Consider the following 20,105-nt stretch of genomic DNA (forward strand, 5'->3'; position numbering starts at 1 on the left):
GTTTTCTTTTTTGGAGTGTTGTTTATTTCGTAGAAAATTCGAAAAAGTAAAAAATAAGTGAAACGCTGTTCCGGTTTATCAGCAAAAACGAGTGTTCTACGAGTCTTCAATTACCCAATCCGCCAGTTTTCCGCCGGTTCTTTAGGTGAGTAATCAAATCGGGGGAAACCCAAAGAATAAGCTGCTGCGGGCCGTGAAGGTAGCCGGATGGATGGAATTTCCATTCTGCATGGATCTTCCGCCCATTTGCAGAAAATCATTGCTAATACATGTGATTTCATAAAGAACGAAAGGAAATTCCATTTTGCAAGGATTTTCTTTCGTTTTAAAGCGGTTTATATGCAGAAAATAAATTTTAGTACAATGCATTCAATGGCGGACAGCCAAAAATCTCATATTCAAGTGCTTAAAAGTTAAACAAATCAAAGAGGCACACCTAATCTTTTGTCGAAGTAGCGCTTGTAATGGTGACTACATGCAAATCTTTAGCAAATAATTAGGTAAAATCTTGCAACAGATAAAATTCAAATTAATTTTTTTTTTCTTGACACGAGAAACGTCAAAAAACAGAGTGGCCAGATTGTTGGACTGTTTTGTGGGACCTGCGGTGAGTACGCAGTGGTGAGTCGAGTAGAGTCCGTTAACGTGAGCGGTCGTGGATTCGCTTACAGCACACGACTTATCACATATTTTTTGTGAAGAAAAAATATTAAAAAAAAAAAACAAAAAAAATAATAAAAAATACAAAAACGCAACAAAAAAATTGTAAAAAGTAGCAAAAAATTCGAGCAAGTGTTTGAAAGTAAGTACATCAAACGAACGCCCGTATTGTTCGAGGGGCTTGGGCAGCGGCGGCAGTTGGGGAAAGCCAAAGCGTAGACAAAGCAAATGTGCAATTTTTTCTGCGAATTTGGTTGACGTTTAAACAAAATGGCGGCGAAATGATGTAGGATTCTGCGAAAAGCTGCAGCTAACCCACAATATTGCAGAATTCGTGAAATCCTAGCATTTTTGGAAAGGCAAAACGCGTGTCTATCTTTTGTCTGTGTGTGTGGAAATTTTCCAACATGGATGGTGCGCGAGAGGGTGCGGGGTAGCAACAACAAAGCATGAGAAGGGTTGCCATGTCGACTGTCACATGCGCCACTGTTGCCACTTTGTTCGAGTGATAGAAGAAGAGCCAAAAGCCACGCCGCTTTTTCTTTCCATTTCACCGCCTGCCTGGGCCGAATCCATCCGGTCCGTAGAATTAAGGAAAATTTCTCATTTTCGCATGAATTAATTAATTTAAATTGCAGGTAGACCCGATCACCAAATATGGCTTCTCTATACGTCGGTGATCTCCACCAGGATATCAACGAATCGAATCTTTTCGACAAGTTCTCGAGCGCTGGTCCCGTACTGTCCATTCGTGTCTGCCGCGATGTGATGAGCCGTCGCTCGTTGGGTTATGCCTACGTCAACTTCCAGCAGCCAGCCGATGGTGAGTAATCCATGTAATCCATCCGTAATATGCCACAAAGGCAATAATAATTGCACTGGGCCCTCGAAAGTAGTCCTCTCCCCCCTTCCCGGCCGTAACAAAGAAAACACGTGTGCAATTTTCGCACACACTCATCGACACGCACACTTGCGCTCGCCTGCTTGATAGTATGTGTGTTTGTGTGTGTGAGCGGGCACAGTGGTAAAAAATCCCATTAAACTTGGATCCCAAACTGGAATTATAGATTAAAAGCCATCTGAAATGCCACCTAAACAGCTTTTAAGTATTTCATAACCCGAACGAACGGCAACTTTGTGCGAGTGTATATCAATTCCAGTGAACTGTACATTGTACACATGCGGAAAGTGGATAAACGGAGGCGGTGGTGGGGGAGAAAAACAGCTGGGTTCTGCTTGGCACTCGTCAGCAGATTATCTAGAAATTTCTGTCTCGCAGTCGCTCGAAATTGCAATTATTATGGCATGAAATGGTTCCGCACTGGACGAAACCAGCTTATCGCAGCCACGCCCATAGTTGCGTCTTCAATATTGTTTCGTTGCCTGTTTGGGATTATTTTTTTTTGTTTCCAAGCGGCCAGTCAACACACATGAGCATTTGCCAATCTGGTGGTGTGCTGGTGTGCGTAAACATGTGTTCATTGTTTGGGCCAAATACCTTAGCCTCCATTTTAGGTTATATTTCATTAACTAAATTTTTGCACGCTGTTTTTTTTTTGTTTGCCTATAGCTTTGTTTTGCTTTCACTTTTTATGCGACGCTCCATTCATTAGCGTGCTTCCAAATTCTTGACATGTCAGTGAACCTATGTACGTATGTAGTTTCCCTCCGAAACTGCCTATCAAAATCGTGTTTTGAAAACAAAACTTTCACTGCCCATACACCAGTGGCTGCTTCTTCGTTCCCCCCAGTTCGGTTTATTGAATTAAGCGTACAATGGCCACAAGGCTGTGGCGATGCGTGTGAAAGCAACAAGCCTGGTATTCAATAATATTCCGCATTCCAAACAGTTTACTGAACCCCCCCTCCCTTTTTGAGGTTAGGTCATAGTGGCAGCCTCTACCCATTGGTTGGTCAATTTCTTTCACATTTTTGACACGACTAAGATTCAAGGTTGCCAGAATAACTTATGCAACTTACCATGGAAATGGTTCCCCAGTACCATTCTCAGAAGTTGAAGCATTACACTTAGATCTAGAAACTTTTAGCAACTTACACCCATTGGTTGGTCAAATTAAACCTTTTTTGATACGACTAAGATTCATAGTTGCTAGAATAACTAAGCGACTTACCATGTCGATGGTCTCCGCATATCATCTGCAGAAGTAGAAGCTTGACATTGCCTAATTAGACTATTTCCCAGCAACTTTCACCCATTGGTTGGTCAAATTAACCCTTTTTTGACAAGACTAAGATTCATAGTTGCAAAATAAAAGGCCAGACTTGACTTACCATGTACTAGACTGCCCCTAAGGTCAGTGCAGAAGTAGAAGAGTCACAATGCCACCTTTAAACGTAACGATAATTGTATTTTATTGATGCACCTTCTAACCAATTATTTCCCCTTTCTATTCCATCAGCTGAGCGTGCTCTGGACACCATGAATTTCGACCTGATCCGCAACAAGCCCATTCGCATAATGTGGTCTCAGCGTGATCCTTCGCTGCGCCGCTCCGGCGTCGGCAACGTCTTCATCAAGAACTTGGACAAGACGATCGACAACAAGGCCATCTACGACACGTTCTCCGCCTTCGGTAACATCCTGAGCTGCAAAGTCGCCACCGATGAGAAGGCCAATTCCAAAGGCTACGGCTTCGTTCATTTCGAGACCGAGGAGGCAGCCAACACGTCCATCGACAAAGTCAACGGAATGTTGCTCAACGGCAAGAAGGTCTACGTGGGCAAGTTCATTCCCCGCAAGGAGCGCGAGAAGGAGCTCGGCGAGAAGGCCAAGCTCTTCACCAATGTCTATGTGAAGAACTTCACTGAGGACTTTGATGATGAGAAGCTCAAGGAGTTCTTTGAGCCCTATGGCAAGATCACCAGTTACAAGGTACGTACCATTTGTATTTCCACTAAAGATCAATTCTATAATGTGTCATGTCCAGGTCATGTCCAAGGAAGATGGCAAGAGCAAGGGCTTTGGCTTCGTGGCCTTTGAGACTACAGAGGCTGCTGAGGCTGCCGTTCAGGCCCTCAATGGCAAGGATATGGGCGAAGGCAAGTCCCTATATGTCGCCCGCGCCCAGAAGAAGGCCGAGCGCCAGCAGGAATTGAAGCGCAAATTCGAGGAGCTCAAGAAGAAGCGCCACGAGTCTGCCTTCGGCGTCAACTTGTACGTTAAGAACTTGGATGATTCCATCGATGACGAGCGCCTGTGCAAGGAGTTCTCACCCTACGGTACCATTACCTCTGCCAAGGTGATGACCGACGAAGAGGGTCGCTCCAAGGGATTCGGTTTCGTGTGCTTTATTTCGGCCAATGAGGCCACCTGCGCTGTGACTGAGTTGAACGGTCGCGTCGTTGGCAGCAAGCCTTTGTACGTGGCATTGGCTCAGCGCAAGGAGGAGCGCAAGGCCCACTTGGCCTCACAGTACATGCGCCACATGACTGGTATGCGCATGCAGCAGCTGGGCCAGATCTTCCCGCCCAGCGCTACCGGCGGCTTCTTTGTGCCGACCATCCCGCCCAACCAGCGATTCTTTGGCCCACAGATGACCACTCCCATGCGCAACACTCCGCGATGGGCGACTCCTGTACGCCCAGCAGCCACGGTGCAAAGTGTGCAGGCCGGCGCTGCCGCCGCCGCTGCTGGTGGCTTCCAGGGCGCAGCCGGTGCGGTGCCTACACAGTTCCGCTCGGCTGCGGCCGGTGCCCGTGGTGGTCAGTCCCAGCAGGTGCAGGGCACGCACGCCGCCGCTGCCGCCGCGGCTAATAACATGCGTAACACAGGCGCTCGTGCCATTACCGGTCAGCAGACCGTCGCTGCTCCCAACATGCAAATTGCCGGAGCCCAAATTGCTGGCGGAGCTCAGCAACGTGCTTCCAACTACAAGTACACCTCCAACATGCGCAACCCTCCAGTTCAGCAGATGCCTCAGGCTCAGCCTATGCCTCCGCAACTGCAAGGCAAAAGTAAGTTCAGAAAAAATGCATTATTAGTTGATTTATTAATATTTTTCGTTGTTGATAGATTCCGAGAAGCTTATTGCTTCGCTTTTGGCTAATGCCAAGCCCCAGGAGCAGAAGCAGATCCTCGGCGAGCGTCTGTACCCGATGATTGAGCGCATGCACCCCTCATTGGCGGGCAAGATCACCGGCATGTTGCTGGAGATCGAGAACTCTGAGCTCTTGCACATGATTGAGGATCAGGAGGCCCTTAAGGCTAAGGTCGAAGAGGCTGTGGCCGTGCTGCAAGTGCACCGCGTCACCGAGCCTGCAAACTAAGCTCGAACAATAATAAAGCGGATGAAGGATTTTGTATGAACACTCGACACCCAAAAAGTAAGATACCTTTTTTTTCATGTATTTTGTTTGAATATTAATATCTTTTTTTCGTTACAGTTTTCCTCTTCACTTTCAATTCATTAACTAATTCGCATTCACTGAAGCTAGAGCATAGAAGAACCGCCTAGGACACATATATCAACACAGAAAAACCAGCCAATCGAAGGCTTTTATCTAATCCCCCAGAGAAAAGAAAGAAAAAAGCAATTTCAATCATTTAATTTCGAACGCATTTACGCAATTACACGAAAAATCAAGAGGAAAGTCTATTCAGATTCAGCAAAACAATATTCGAGAACGAGAATTCTTTTATACATTTACAGAAAAAAAAATGAAAACTTCAAAATGCGAATTTGAAACATACTTTTTGTCATTGCTTGAATTGAAATATTTGTATATTGTATGCGTAAAAGAAGAATGCAAAACCATCGCAAAATAAACAGAATGTAGAACGCTTTATGCTAATAATTGAAATTGTCTCTATAACGTTGATAAGATGTCAAGTTTCTTATAAAAACACTTTCCATCCCAATTTAAAGCAAAAAGAGATCGAGACCGATACAGATCGAAATCGATATGTAATTTTTTCAAATTCTTTTTTCACATTCAAACTTTATGAAAGCTTTGTTTAAAAAAAGAGAAACGCGACAACCACACACTTTTAAAAAAGCAAAGAAAAAACAAAAAAATTGCAAAAATGTCAAAATAACGAAAAAATGAGAAATAAACCGGAAGCAAATGAGAGAAGGGAAAAAACGAAGAAGAAGAGAGATAACCGCAAGAATATGAGTCAAGTTTTTGCTACTTTGATAAAAGAAAGAAAATACAACAACAACTGCAGAGAAGAAAATGTTGAAAAATGTAAACAAAAACAAATGAAAGAAAAAACCTACAAAAAAATTGAAAAACAATGTAAAAACTTGAAAAAAATAAATACATATATATACAAAAACAAACAAAAACACAACATATTACAACAAACAACAACAACATATATGGAAAAAATACAAGAAAAACATTAAAAAAAACGCTAAAGCGTAAAACAACTTATGAAACATATTGAAGCGAAGTTTAGAAGACGTCGACGTCGAGGACTGGAGGGAAAATCAAGCAGGATTTTTTTTATGTTTATTATTATTATCCAAAAACAAAACAATTTGCGAGAAATGTATTTTGAAAAAGAAAACGTCAAGCTTCTGTTAAAAAAATGAGAATCAAGAATAATACAATAAAATGTTTTTACACCATACATACGATATATTAAAAAAAAAAAGAAAAAAACAAAAAACAGAAGAGCATTAGAGAGTCCGACGTTGAAAAAGCCTCCAAGCGTCGGTCGGGAAGTGAAATTCATATTTTTTTATTAAACAAAACAAAACAAAAAAATCTAAAAATAAATACAAAAAAATCTTTGAAAAAATTGTAAAACCAACAACCATAAAACTATTAAAGAAAAACTAAAAAACTAAACCCGAATTGGAATATATTCATGGAAAAATTGCGATAAACCCCGAAGCCCATTCAAAATTGAGAAAAGAAAATATTTTATTTTTCACAGAAGAACATACGCAAGTCAACACACACCTCTATATAGGTATATAGCAGATATATATGTACACTTCTATATATATTAAAGCGATATAAAACATAATTTGTATGATTAAATGAGAAAATAGAATCGTTGATTGCGAATCTTTGAGGAGCCAAACACACAGCAATTACAACCATTTGAATGAAATTGTAATGAAAATCAGAGAAATTCAGTAAAAACATACCTTTGTACACCCAACAAATTTAATTACAATAAAATTCCACTTCGGCAAAGAATAATTGTTTGATTTCTAGGTGGGTGGGTGGTCAGATTCTCTTTCCTGACATGGAGCGCGCCATTTCTCAGATGAGAACGCATATCTTGTTATATAATAAACAAAATATAGAATATAGTCATGTAAGCTTTATTTAAATACTAATAACATTCATCATCTTATCGAGCTATGTAGTCGATGTAGTCAACATTATTGAAAAATCGTTAGAAGAACGGGACGACACAAAAAACAGATAAAAATGCCAAAACTTTGGGATCTTAAGATTAGAGATTTTCATACATAGGAGAAAAGAGGTCTAATAAATAGTTTAAGATAACATTTGGCCATGTACTCCAAGATATTTCGACTAGGGGTGTGAGTGTGCACATCAATGAGGTAGCTTCCGGACATCGATTTAGTCCTCGTCGTCGTCATCGTCGGCAGGAACGAATAGGTCGTTCTCCTCCAGGAAATTGGCAACGTTCTTGCTGATAGTGGCGCCAACAAAGAGGCCCGGGATGACAGCACAGAAGATGGCAAACAGCCCGAAGGGCATTTCCTCGGGTTTTGGTTTAATGGCACCGCTGCGGAAATAGACGCCCGACATGTGGCGTTGCAGGATCTTTAAGTTGCTGGGGTTCTCCGCCACTCGGCGCGAAAACTGGCGGAGTCCAAGGTTCAGGGGGAAGGCCAGGCGTGAAACGATCATCTTTCCAAAGTATTTCCACTTTATTTGTGCAGCGCAATGAAAATTTGATGGAAAATTGTGCGTAGAATTCGATATTGTGACTCAAGCAGCTGATTCGCAGAACAGTGTTTGTAAACACCGAAATTGCTGGAAAGAAATGTGCCCCCAGGGCTGGGGATTATGCGGAAGGGCGCGCAATTTGAAACCCAATTCCCGTTAACGCGAATAAAACACATTTGGATTGGGTTGCACATTTTACAGCATGTGGGATGTGAGTGTATATATATTTTTTTAGAGCGTATACAAATGCTCGGTTCAATTACGTTTAGAGGATCTTGTATAAATATATATTTCAATCATCGATTCAATCCTTAAGTAGTAAAATCCACCGATCTTGTCTATATCCATTGCTTAACAGATTTCTTGTGTGTATAGTTCGGATTACAATTTCATACTAAACGACTTAATTTTTCTGATGTTTAAAAAAGTTTTTGTTTGATTATCGTTTTGAATTTATTATTGTTAAGACCGGGACAAAGTCAAAGGAACAAATGCAGTACCAAAAATAAAAATCAATAAAAATCAAGAAAAAATGGCAGTTTTACAAGAATACATGAAACAAAATGAGAGCAAATCGGAGCTTTCCTCTTTGTTGATTAACAAGTATAAATACAGATGCTATTTTTATGGTTTAAATAATTTTCTAGAATCGAACTACATAAATACATTGGTACGTATAGATAAACATTTAGTTTTAATTGATTTGTGAAGCTGTTTTACGTTTTGCGCACTTCAAAATACTTTCGACTATTATGAAAATGGTGTAGGAATTTGTTTTGCAGACGATTCTCATCAAGTACTCATAGCCTAAGTGTGTATATAAAAAGAACGCCTTGGTTCCAAGCGGGGCATGCAGACTCATTTCGAAAAAAGGGGGGTGTGGGCCGAAAATAAACTTCCGCCTTCCCTTAGTTTACCTTAATTATAAATATGAAATTTCACTAAATCGGAAAGGTTGTGGATGTACATTGATATATAAATAAACTGTGTAAAACGATATGATCTTAAGCAACACCTGACGACCATTCGACTGACTACCTTTTGATTGAGTGGTACGGATAGGACTGTATGTCTGTGAATATCGCCTGCTTTACTATTTTGTTGGCCAATCGATTGTGGTTATTTTTAAGTTTTTTACCACATTAGCGATTAGCTGGAGATAGGAAAAATAATTTTGGGGTAAGAAATGTTCTGTTTTTCTCGCTGATTGGACAGGTGCCCTCAGACTCCACCCCGCCAGGCGGCAATATGTACTTCAAACTGATTCCCAGACAGAATGTTGATGCATCTAATGATAAGTACTAAAAATTAATACATAATATCCCCATCGAAGAGGGCTAGATATAAATAAATACAATAAATAACAAATCGAAGCTTAAAATTGCAATTTTCAGAGCGTTACATTTTAATTTAAACAGTTCATCCAAAGGGCAAGTCATACTCGAAAGAAGACCAAATAATTTTGTCGACAAATTCTTGTTGTCTTGGGTGAAAATTGCAATTTTTTGAATCTTTGTTGTTTCCTCCTAGACATACATACATTAACACGGTTCCTTGCGATTGCGGCCTTCGCTGGAGAACCAAACCATTGATGGTCACAATTTAGGGAGAGGGCAGGCAAGAGACATGGCCGAGTACGCCTCCTCAATCAAACTCCGCAATGGAGGACGGCGCATTGCGATTCAAGTCAACATGGACTCTGGACTGGGCGGAGCCCGATCCCGATCCCGAGGATGAGCCTTTTGCTGGTTCTCCGTCGCCTGGTCATAAATCTTGAAAGCGGCGCACATCCTCCCAGTAGTTGGAGGGTATTTCGAACATCTTGGCAGGGATGTTGTCGCGAAACTCAAACTTTTGGAACGTCACTTTCGCGGTAACCGTGTGCAATACAGGGATCTCGATCTTGACGGGAAATCCTGTGGGCAACTTAAGCGTCACAAATTCACGCAGCTTATTGATGTGTTTCAACGGCGCCACCACTTCCAGAACGTCCAATAACATTTCCAGACTCAATGGGAAATCCTTACTCATGGCCACCGTAGCGCGCAGTGTCTTACTTGATTGTTTATGGACGGGAGGTCTTCCGAGCTGCGGGCACTTGCCCACCTCTGCATCTAGGTACTGACGCCAAGTGACCGTGGTAGCTGGTGGTGCCTGCAGCGAGCTGCGTCGTGGCAGCTCTGGTAGGGTGATGCCATTCGGTGCCGTCGGTGTATTGGTTTCGGGGGGCGTAGCCGTGTGTTGACTGCTTAGGCTGGAGCGTCGAGCATCCGGCTGCTGACAAGCGCCCTTGGTGATTGTCTCGACAATAGCTCGGTTCTTCTGAAGATCCTCGTGGGAGAGATGTTCGCGGCGCTTCCGCTGCTTCAGGATCAGGCCCTGGATAGTGTAGATCTCGCATTGGTACTGTCCGCCGATAAGCTCCTTGCGGTTGGCTCGAAAAATCCACCCCTTTTGGGCACGTGCGAACTGTATCGTCTTGGTCGACATCTGGGTGGCCAGAATGTCGGTGGACATGAGGACATCGACTTCGTCTTCCATGTCAGACTCCTCATAGCGCAGGCGCTGATAGCATTCCTGCTCATTGTCTAAAAGCACTAGAGACTCTCTGGGTGGAGCCTCGCCACGGAATAGAAAGGATATGTCGCCCCTTTCCCATCGCATGTCGTTGAAGTCCACTAAAGTTGTGTCCAATCTTATTGAAGCTCCCGACTTGTACAGCCGGCAGATATCCGAGGGCAGGATTCGGGACACTAGCGGCAGCCAGGACTGAAAGTCCCACTTGAATTCCATGTAGAAGTCCTGCATCTGGCGCAGGGCGTTAACCAACTTTTCACGACGGCTCTCCATGTGATCCCGCGACTGCAGCTTAAGCATGCGCAGGACCTGGGTGATTGTCTGGCGATCGCCGTAGCTAATGGCCTCGGACAACGGGGACCAGCCTTCATTGTTCTTGATCTTCACAGGAGCATTGTGAGCCAGGAGAAGACGCACGGCATGTTTCCTGCCCAGCATCACCGCCAGGTGAAGCGGAGTATTACCATGCTTGTCCTTGAGACCGATTTCTTCCTGGGCAGTGCTCAGGAGCAAGCGGCGTTGCAGCGACTTGATGTCGTCCTCGAATACGCTTTGATGCATTGGATACCGGTAGTCAACTGTTTCGCTCAAAGGTTGTGGCGGTACTGAAGCCGATGTCGGTTTTAAACTCGGACTAGTGGTCTTGGTCGCTGCAGGTGTGGCTGCAGGTGGGTTCTCGACGGGGGAATCACCTTCGCAATCGTCGCCTTCACCGGCGGACTGGTACTCGTCGGAATCATCGCTAGATGTGGACTTGGCGTCTGCCTCCGCCTGTTGTTTGTGCTTGTCACGCTCATCCTCTTTCTCGTTGGACATGGCTTAATTTTCGCCCTGTCGATTTGTCTGTGGAATTAATCAATCTTTTTTTTTAGTTTATCTGCCTTCGTTGGCGATGGGTAAAAATTGCAATTTAGGTACTATCGATTGTAATGTAAACAGTGTATCAGCTCTAATAATTTGGGCTGGCAATGCCCTTCCATAAAAATTTAAAATATTTAAATATTTAATATTTAAAAATAAATTTTTAAAAATAATAGTATTAGTAATATTCAGCTAAGTAGTTCCCATTTTTATTGGAATATCTCAAATTATAAAGAAAAAAAACGATAACTATAGAAGGCTCTTAAAGGAAAATTAGAAAAATCGACTATACCTTTGCTTTATTCACACTAAATTTTAATATTTTTCAAATTTTGTTCAAATTTGCGATAAAAGTTCCATCTCCTTCAACCGCGGTTATTACCTCGAGGCAGTCTGGCAACGCTAGACCCAGGTGTCAACAACTGATAGGGTAAACAGGTAGGTCAGGAGAGCTGAGAGGGGGTGCGAATGCAAAATGAATTAAGAGTAGAAAACAAACCAAAACAAGTGTCATAATACGATCCTTACATTCGGAGACGATGGCAAGCGATGATCTTTACCGCACCAAGTACTCCAGTTCGCGGTATCAGCGCCAGCAGACGCCCTTGAACGCCACATCTCTTCACTGGCAGCGCCAGCAATACGGACACGAACTTGATGAGCTTCTACGCCGGCGGCTCCTGGCATCGCCCGCCTACGTGGACAGGCTGGAACAGGAGGCCATTCTCGCCGGACATGATGGTTGCGTCAACTGCCTGGAGTGGACCTCCGACGGCTCGTGGCTGGCTTCTGGATCGGACGATTACCGTGTTATGATCTGGGATCCTTTTCGCCAACGATGCGTTCATGTAATCACCACCAAGCACTTGGGCAACATGTTTTCGGTCAAGTTCCTGCCCAAGCATAACAACAATATTATAGCTACTTGTGCGGCGGACAAGTTCATCTACGTTTATGATATCAACCATTCGAACGAGACCCTGTTTGCCTGTAACTGCCATCTAATGCGGGCGAAACGCCTAGCCACAGCCCAGGACTCCCCGCACGTCTTTTGGTCCGCAGGGGAGGACGGCTGCATCTTGCAGCTGGACATGCGGGAGCCGCATCGCTGTCGCCCGGAAGAGGGTAGCAGCGTAAGAATACTTAGCCTTACAAATCCTGTGGAGACCGCCACTGAGGCCAAATGTCTGGCCATTAATCCCCGGCGAACGGAATACCTGGCGGTGGGAGCTAACGATCCCTTTGCGAGGATTTTCGATCGACGCAAGCTACCATCCAGCGATGGAGACGGTATGTATTGATTCAATGTATATATATTAGTCTTCCATTGACTTTAATCTTCTCCAGCATTGAGAGCATGTGTTGCCTATTATGCGCCTGGCCAGATTGTTAAAAACATCTCCCGGAATATTGTGCATGAGTCACGAGCCGTGACTTATCTCACATTCAATGGTAATGGTACGGAGCTGCTGGTGAATATGGGATGCGAGCACGTCTATCGCTACGATCTGAACAGCGCCGAGCCCCCGGTTTTTTACGACCTTCCCGCCTACACATCTCCTGTCGTCCAGGAGGACGATGAACAGGTGAAGGCAGTTCCACATAAAAGCCGTTCGCTGCCCCCGTGCATAGAGGTCCACAAGAAGGAGGGCAACGAGTTCCTGGAAAATGGTAAACTAGGAGCCGCCATCGATGCATACTCGGCGGCGTTAGCCAAGTATCCAAAGGGTGAGGTTCTGTATCTGAACAGAGCCACTGCACTGATGCGACGCGGTTGGTTTGGCGACATATATGCAGCTCTACGGGACTGTCACGAGGCACTGCGCCTTGACCCAAGCTATGTGAAGGCCCATTTTCGGCTGGCTCGCGCCCTGTTGGAACTTCATCGTCCACAGGATGCGGAAAAGTGCTTGCAAGCTCTCATTCAGCGCTTTCCCAGCTTTGCCAACAACCATGGTGTACTACTGTTGAACAAGGACATCAAGGAGAACCGCCGGCAGTCGCAGAACACGGAGCCGCCGGAGCCAGAGCCCGTAGAGGACGGCTTCCGTTACCTAAGGCTCAGAGATGTAGAATATGATCTCCGTACCTCAGCCAGAGACTATATGCAGCGCTACGTGGGCCACTGCAACATCACCACAGACATCAAGGAGGCCAACTATCTGGGCAGCCAGGGCGAATTCATCGCCGCCGGCTCCGACGATGGCAATCTTTACATTTGGGAGGGGGACACCGGAAAAATACGTGCCGTTTATCGGGCGGACAGTGCCATTGTCAATTGCGTTCAACCGCATCCCAGTATCTGCATGCTGGCCACCAGTGGTATTGACCACGACATTAAGATCTGGTCGCCGTGCGCCCCCAGCCCGGCCGAGAGGCCCAATCTGGTGGCCGATGTGACGCGTTACGTGGAGGATAATCAGCAAAAGATGCGCACCGATCCATTCGAACTGAACACCCGCAACGCGAACTGTTTCAATAATTAAGAATTCTAGTGCAATGTGAATTTGTAAAATCGACATCTAGATCTAATTCGGCAATATATCGAATATTAGTCTAAATCTAATTTAAGCAAAAAAACACATATTTTTGTTAATTTGTAAATGAACTGTGAACTGTATACAGAGTACGATGCTAAGGGAGATGAATGAATCTACACAGAAAATAAATGCGAGAAAATTTAGGAATCTTGTCCACAGAGTTTTCATAACCTTTTTCTGTTTTTGTGTTTTTTTTTTTTTTTTTGGAATTTTCTGTTTATTTACCGTAGTTATTTAAATCTATGCTCACATGTATACATTATACATACATATAAATATTTATGTAATAATATTCAAGTATAGTTTTTAGTCAATATTTATTTTTGTTTTCTTCTATCATCTTTCTTATGCTCTTGGTTTTTAAACTAGTAGAATTGATAGCTTCAGAATAAACGTTCAAAACACGTTATAATTCTCTTCGTTTTGATATTAAAATATATCTCATGTAAGAAATGTTTGAAAATATATCATCGCAATGTCCGAACAAAAAATTGTAAAAGTAAAAATTTCTTTTCATTTCTATTTTATTTAAGTATAGAGATGAAGGATGTGTGTCGCTTTGTTATTATAGATAGTAACTGCGTGTAAATATGAGTTTGTCTGATCTTATTAACTTTTTTTTTGTTTTTGTTTCTGGCGTGTTTGGGTTTGGAGTTAGTGGCTTATAAACTAACCGAATGTGTTGTAATATTCGCGCCCATTGCAGCATTTTATCCTTCTACTTGCACATTTCACACTATATTTATAATTATCTTTATATATTTAAAATGAATTATCTCCTTCAATTACTTTACAATTTTCGTGCTTTCTTTTTGCTTGTTTTTTTTTAAGTTTTATATTTTGTTTGTTAGGGCTGTCCATAACTCTTTCATTTATACAGATTGGATTGGATTTTGTTTTTCGTAATTGTTAAATATATATTACAAACTATTTTATGCAGAAATTAAACGAATACACAATTCAAATCAATTGGGTGCTTTTTTTCAAAAAATGTTTGCAAATTCTGGAAGGTCAGATGTGTATGAGTTGGTGTGGGAGTGAGCAGATGGGTCCTTAAACCGACCATCCATCGCTATTACTTTACAGGCTAATCATTTTTAACTGTCAGCTTTGTGTGTGTGTGTGTGGTGTGGTCTGTTTGTTGTTCTTCCTCGTGCACTTTTACATAAAATTTTTATATCAAATGTCGTTCTCGTAATTTTGGAATTTCGTTTTTTTTTTGCATACATATAAGTTTCTTATAGTTCTTGGTTTTTTTTTTATCTTTTTTATAATTTTTTTGTTGTTTTTCTTTTAGGGTTTTGTTATTATTATTAATACCATCAACCCTCCCGCTTTATTGAACTGGGTGTCTCTGCCAGGCCTTTCACTTTGAGGCGATCGGCGGTCTTTAGAAATGCTGGCAATTGTTCTTGGGACACGTTCACCTCGCCGGCGTACATAAACTCTAGAATAGCTTGTAGGTGAATATAGGAGACATCTTTCAGGATGATGATTGGATGTTTTGATGGGTTCTCCTGTACAATCAGAAAGAAATCATTGGATCAGTTGGATAATTTAGGTATTAAGTTACACACTCACCTCTAACAGCGCTTTGAAGTAAGGACTGCAAGCGGAGAGCACCATTTTGTGGGCTTTGCAGGTTTGGCCTTCGCAGGCGAGTGTTACCTATAAAAAAACAATGAAAAATTTATTGAAAACTCGCTCAAATCCGTTACCAATTTTCCCCCAAACAAATAACAAGGCCTGCCACCGAGAACACAAAGAGAACTCAGACAAAGAAGCAGGTAAAAGAAAAGCAGACTGAATTAAGAGAATGAGGTATGAGGGACAGGTAGGTAGGTAGGTAGACAGAATCAGTGAATTGAGCTGGTGAGTGACCCTCAGACGGGCCAAGAGAACCACCTAAGACCATCTCTGAATAGGTAATTATAGTCAGACTTCCATGAATGATTTTTTTTGGAAAGGATTTCCCTTGGTTGTTAGTACTTACATCTGTGAAGCTCTTCTCATCACGCAAGTGACGGAACGAGGTCACCATATTCGTTTGAAAATCGTTCCATTTCAGAAAGAACTGTTGATCCGACGACATCATGAAGAAGCTTTTGTTGGTGGGGCGTTGCGGGACGCTCGCTCGTACAATCCAAAAAATAGGAAAGGAGTTTTAATTTGGACGAGTGGCCGAAAGGTTCACCGTTAGATGAGTTTAATCCAGTCCACTATTATAGTTTGGGGCTGGGCTTGCTTAGTCCGTGGGTTTTTGGGGTTCGGCTCAGGCTATCTTTCCCGCACTCTGAAAGAGAAATAAACAAAATTAATGCAATGACTGGCAGGCAAACAACAACAAGGCTGAAGAATTGCAAAAGAGTGGGCCAACACCAAAAATATTCTACTAGAAACCAACATAGAGTGTACCCTTTCTCAGCAAGGGTACAGGGTATAAGCACTAGGCGCATGTGCAGCATCAGTGTAATGGCAGTAATGGAAATGGGAATTTGGAATGTGCAGAGTATTGTGTGTGTGTGTTAGTGTGTGTTTGGAAATGTCAAATGTGGTGTGCCAGCACTGAAACCAACAACAAAAGCAACAAACAGCTGCCGCAAAGGTTAAGCAAAAATATCAAAGACGACAAGACGAGACTCGCTTGCGCTCGCTCAGTTGAATGCCTTTCACTTTTCAAGGCAATTTCTGCATTTTCAGTAATTTGCTGGTTGCTTATTTGAATTTGAGTCGCGTACAGTGGAGTGAGCTCATTCATCAGAACCGAGATTTGTCTATTGCACTTAGGGCAGCTGCCGTCTATTTATATCTTTGTATCCACATCTGTAATTTACATTCATTCGGAATAACTTTAAGATGGCGGATGCATTCAGGAAACTCATTCGCACTTCCATTAAAACAACACCGAGTAGATTTTTGTCCCTCCTTCTACCAAACAGTCCCACTGTGCCTACAACATGTGTTTTCCTTTGCGGGACCCAGCCAGCTTGTTGACTCGACACACATATGCGCTACACTTGGGGACGCTCCAACCGGCTGATTGTGTAGGCGGAGGCGGCAGCCAAAAGGGTGCTGAGAGTAGTAGAGCATTCGGAGTTCAGCAGAGCTTAAAGCGTGTAGCCTCGCACACTCTTTCACACACATACACGCGCGCAAATACTTGGCTAAGCGCTCTCAACTTTCAACTGCCGTTATGATTTCGCAATTACATTACAACAAAGACGGCGCAGAGCAGACATCGCTGGAAATTTCAAACTGCACAAGTATTGGTAGCAACTATCTCGCTTGCACTTGTGCCCGGGGTTATCTTCTTCTGGCCCGTTTAGTGCATTTTGTGGCGCGGCAAGCGGCAATAAGAGATGTTGAAAGTTGTCTAATTTCCGAACTATTGATTTTTTTTCCCCCCCATCCCCATTAGGAAATTGCTCCCACAACACAACTGCATCCCAACAGTTTTTTTTTGTTTTTTGTTTTTTTGCTTCTTAATAAATACCAGTTTTTGGTAAGGCAGGCGGTGAGTAAGTGAGTGAGCGACAACAACCCGAAACGAGTTCGAACGAAAGTTGCAACACTCCACTATGGGCGAAAGGTCGATTTTTCTGGCAATAAATATTTAAGACAAAAAACGTTCATATTTGTCTTTATGAGATTTATGTTCATTGGAAATCATTCTATTTCGGCTTATCAATAAATACTCGTATGTACATTTTTAAGTAATCTTTAAGAGTTTATGCCGGAAAATGTACATTTAGCCCATAGTGCACTGTTAAAATTTGAGCCGCCGTCGCCGTTGTGGCCGAAGCCTCTTCTGCTGTTTTTGTTATTGTATTACTCAACCCGTGTCTCGGTAAGAACTACACGGGGGAAATGGAAATGTGCGAGCCGAATGAGCCTCCTTGCCTAGACAATGGCGGCGGTGGCGGTGGCGGCGACAACAACAACAACAACGATAACTTATAGTGCAACGAAACGGTCGGGGGTGCTTGGCGTCTGGCTCAGCACAATTGTCATCGTCTTAGTTTCAGCATTTGTTTATGCAAATATTATTGTAATATTTTGTTAAAATTAGGTCGAGCTTCGCGTTACTTTTTACTTTTTATACACGCAGCAGCACGCATACAGTCACGTCACTCACACATACAGCCGCCATTCACATACACTTGTGCCTTTTTTTTTCCACACACTTTCCTAATCATTTTATTTTGTGCTGCTGCTTTTTACTCGGCGTGTACTCTGTACTTTTGCCAGTGCGTAAATCTCACTGCCTCTGTGACAGGAGTTGGCTTTCTGCGCCGTGGACACGTTTCTTCTAGATCTTTTTGTTTCAATTTTAATACATACACGCTTTTTTGTCCCGCACTCGACTCACCTCTGCTTTCGCTAACGCTGCTTTCTTTTTTCTCTTTTCGACGAGTTTCTTTTGCCTTTGTGAGAGCCCCTTTTCAGCACTGCTGTCTGACGTTATGCAACACTGACAATTTGTGCCATCTCTTTTTAGATTCTTAGTGATGACACTTTTATATGAATAGTGTTCTTAAACATTAGTGTTGAAAAAGTGCCGAATGTTTGTTTTGGTCCCCAGCTGAACTATAAGATGTGGAAGACTGTTTGTTTACGTAAATTTATCAATAAAAAAGTATGTTCGGAATATTCCAGACTGTATGGTGCTGCAGCTGAAGCAACTGGTAGCTCGCGTCAACGAGGGTGGCTCCTCGCCAGAGAGCGCTACCGGTCACATGAGCACGTTTATTACAGCTCTGTTTTGGAAAGCAGGTGGATACTAGATTCCTTCTCGATTGGGTAAAAAATTAACATTTGATCCTCACTTAAATAAGATGGAAGCCTCCGCCGGCAATTTTACCCCCAACTGATCGTTTTCCGGAAGACTGGATGGACGACTATGAGTTCTATGAAGGTGCCAAGGAAGGATCCAACAAACAGGGTACGCCGGATCCCTCGATTCCTTCATCTAATGTTCCTTGCAACGGATGTGGCGCGCACTTGCATTGCTTAAAAGCTTCCCTCCCAGGCTACATACCCAGTGAAATTTTTCGAGGACGATCTAGGACGGAGCTACGTACCATTACTTGTCAGCGATGCCATTTTCTTCACAACTATAATATTGCCTTGGACGTGGAGGTTACTCCGGCCTCGTATGTGGAAACAATATCCCAGATACAGGATAAATATGCCCTTGCCATCGTCATTGTGGATCTCCTCGACTTTCCCAGTTCTATTTGGCCAGATATGCAAAACGTTTTAGGCACCAAACGTCCAATATTTCTAGTGGGAAACAAGGTGGATCTGCTCCCACGGGACTCCAACATATACCTGCAGCACGTAAAAGAACGACTGCGGGAAGAGTTTGTACGTTACGGCGGTGGAAACGGGCTAAACATTAAAAATGTTAGCCTTATTTCGGCCAAAACTGGCTACGGAATCGAAGAGTTAATCACGCAGCTACAAAAAACATGGGCTTACAAGGGCGACGTCTATCTTCTGGGCTGTACAAATGTGGGAAAAAGCTCTCTCTTCAATATCTTGCTGAACTCTGACTATTGTCGCCCAGAGGCAAGTGAGCTAGTGCGCCAGGCTACCACTTGCCCATGGCCAGGCACAACACTCAAACTTCTTCGCTTTCCTATACTAAGGCCATCCAACGATAGAATCTACCAGCGATTTAAGAGACTCGTGGCAGAGCGGAGTGAAAAGGCTGCCATGGAAAAACAGCGGCGGGAAATAGCTATTGAAACAGGAAATTATCGTGCCGCCCAACCCTCAGGAGACGTTGGACGTACCTTTGATAGTCGCAACGACGTCCACGATGCATTTTCCATGGCCAGTGGCACGCGACCAATAACCACATTGAACGAGCGAGCAGCGGAGTACAAGGAGGCAAGGTGGGTGTACGACACGCCCGGTGTAATGCATCCAGACCAACTGACTCCACTTCTGACAGCTGAGGAGCTCGTTCAACTGCAGCCCACAAAGATGATCCGCCCCAGGGCGTTTCGTTTGCGGCCACAGATGACCATTTTTCTTGGTGGCCTGGCTCGAATGGATCTTTTGGAGTTAACGAGCTTTAAAAAGCAGTTTGACTGGATAAAGGTGTTTGTTTTTGCATCGGAGCATCTTCCCGTGCTGATTTCAGATACCCAAGAAGCGGATAATATTTACAAACGTTACTTGGGCACTCCCTACCTAGGTGTCCCCACGGCAGGTGAGGATTTAGAATCGCGATTACAACGCTGGCCGGGATTGCAGGCGAAAGAGAATGAAATCGTCGTGGAAAGTAAAGGTAGAAGTGAAGGAAAGCTAAATTGTGATATAACGCTTAGCTCGGCGGGATGGATGGGACTGTTACTGCCCGGCCACTCGGAATGTCGCCTTCGGGTGTGGACACCAAAGTCTGCTGGAATTTACAAGCGAGATCCGTCACTAATACCTTTAGCGGATCGTCTAGTGGGAAAACATATTCGAAACTCTTTAGCCTATAATACCGCTAAGCCTTTTGTATTTAAAAAATAAAAAAATCATTGTTATTGTTTAAAAAATTAATATTATTAA

The 20,105-nt window shown here is 43.2% G+C and overlaps 6 protein-coding genes across 10 annotated transcripts; 3 read left to right on the plus strand and 3 right to left on the minus strand.

Moving 5' to 3' along the window:
• Positions 1 to 5: 5 nt before the first annotated feature.
• pAbp (poly(A) binding protein) lies at positions 6 to 6,658 on the plus strand. 3 transcript variants are annotated; one of them, XM_070278113.1, is made up of 6 exons: positions 6 to 145; positions 1,299 to 1,483; positions 3,081 to 3,553; positions 3,609 to 4,635; positions 4,694 to 5,004; positions 5,065 to 6,658. In XM_070278113.1, the coding sequence occupies exons 2-5, from the start codon at positions 1,318 to 1,320 to the stop codon at positions 4,945 to 4,947; spliced, it is 1,920 nt and encodes a 639-aa protein (XP_070134214.1). In that variant the 5' UTR covers positions 6 to 145; positions 1,299 to 1,317; the 3' UTR covers positions 4,948 to 5,004; positions 5,065 to 6,658. The 3 variants fall into 3 exon arrangements, with proteins under 3 accessions (XP_070134214.1, XP_043066383.1, XP_043066384.1); XM_043210448.2 differs by lacking the exon at positions 6 to 145 and adding an exon at positions 616 to 802; XM_043210449.2 differs by lacking the exon at positions 6 to 145 and adding an exon at positions 1,090 to 1,239.
• A 288-nt stretch (positions 6,659 to 6,946) lies between these two features.
• Positions 6,947 to 7,617, minus strand: EMRE (Essential MCU regulator). Its single transcript, XM_017238335.3, has one exon. It carries the CDS (start codon positions 7,519 to 7,521, stop codon positions 7,228 to 7,230), a length of 294 nt encoding a protein of 97 aa, XP_017093824.2. The 5' UTR covers positions 7,522 to 7,617; the 3' UTR covers positions 6,947 to 7,227.
• Positions 7,618 to 7,748: 131 nt separating this feature from the next.
• On the minus strand, positions 7,749 to 11,038 carry LOC108123232 (ankyrin repeat domain-containing protein 13C). The gene has a single exon (XM_017238334.3). It carries the CDS (start codon positions 10,951 to 10,953, stop codon positions 9,325 to 9,327), a length of 1,629 nt encoding a protein of 542 aa, XP_017093823.2. The 5' UTR covers positions 10,954 to 11,038; the 3' UTR covers positions 7,749 to 9,324.
• A 218-nt stretch (positions 11,039 to 11,256) lies between these two features.
• On the plus strand, positions 11,257 to 13,681 carry adp (WD and tetratricopeptide repeats 1). 2 transcript variants are annotated; one of them, XM_070278114.1, is made up of 3 exons: positions 11,257 to 11,436; positions 11,535 to 12,288; positions 12,346 to 13,681. In XM_070278114.1, the coding sequence occupies exons 2-3, from the start codon at positions 11,538 to 11,540 to the stop codon at positions 13,482 to 13,484; spliced, it is 1,890 nt and encodes a 629-aa protein (XP_070134215.1). In that variant the 5' UTR covers positions 11,257 to 11,436; positions 11,535 to 11,537; the 3' UTR covers positions 13,485 to 13,681. The 2 variants fall into 2 exon arrangements, with proteins under 2 accessions (XP_070134215.1, XP_017093731.2); XM_017238242.3 differs by having other exon boundaries at positions 11,258 to 12,288.
• Positions 13,682 to 14,343: 662 nt separating this feature from the next.
• On the minus strand, positions 14,344 to 18,049 carry lolal (lola like). Of its 2 annotated transcripts, none has more exons than XM_017238245.3 (4): positions 17,908 to 18,049; positions 15,532 to 15,831; positions 15,120 to 15,206; positions 14,344 to 15,055 (listed from the first exon to the last, which is right to left on the minus strand). In XM_017238245.3, exons 2-4 carry the CDS (start codon positions 15,631 to 15,633, stop codon positions 14,861 to 14,863), a joined length of 384 nt encoding a protein of 127 aa, XP_017093734.1. In that variant the 5' UTR covers positions 15,634 to 15,831; positions 17,908 to 18,049; the 3' UTR covers positions 14,344 to 14,860. The 2 variants fall into 2 exon arrangements, with proteins under 2 accessions (XP_017093734.1, XP_017093735.1); XM_017238246.3 differs by having other exon boundaries at positions 17,880 to 17,988.
• Positions 18,050 to 18,132: 83 nt separating this feature from the next.
• LOC108122940 (nitric oxide-associated protein 1) lies at positions 18,133 to 20,096 on the plus strand. Its single transcript, XM_017237797.3, has 2 exons — positions 18,133 to 18,311; positions 18,374 to 20,096. The coding sequence occupies exons 1-2, from the start codon at positions 18,133 to 18,135 to the stop codon at positions 20,064 to 20,066; spliced, it is 1,872 nt and encodes a 623-aa protein (XP_017093286.2). The 3' UTR covers positions 20,067 to 20,096.
• Positions 20,097 to 20,105: the final 9 nt, after the last annotated feature.

Source organism: Drosophila bipectinata, chromosome 2R (assembly GCF_030179905.1).
Source record: "Drosophila bipectinata strain 14024-0381.07 chromosome 2R, DbipHiC1v2, whole genome shotgun sequence".
NCBI lineage: Eukaryota > Metazoa > Arthropoda > Insecta > Diptera > Drosophilidae > Drosophila > Drosophila bipectinata.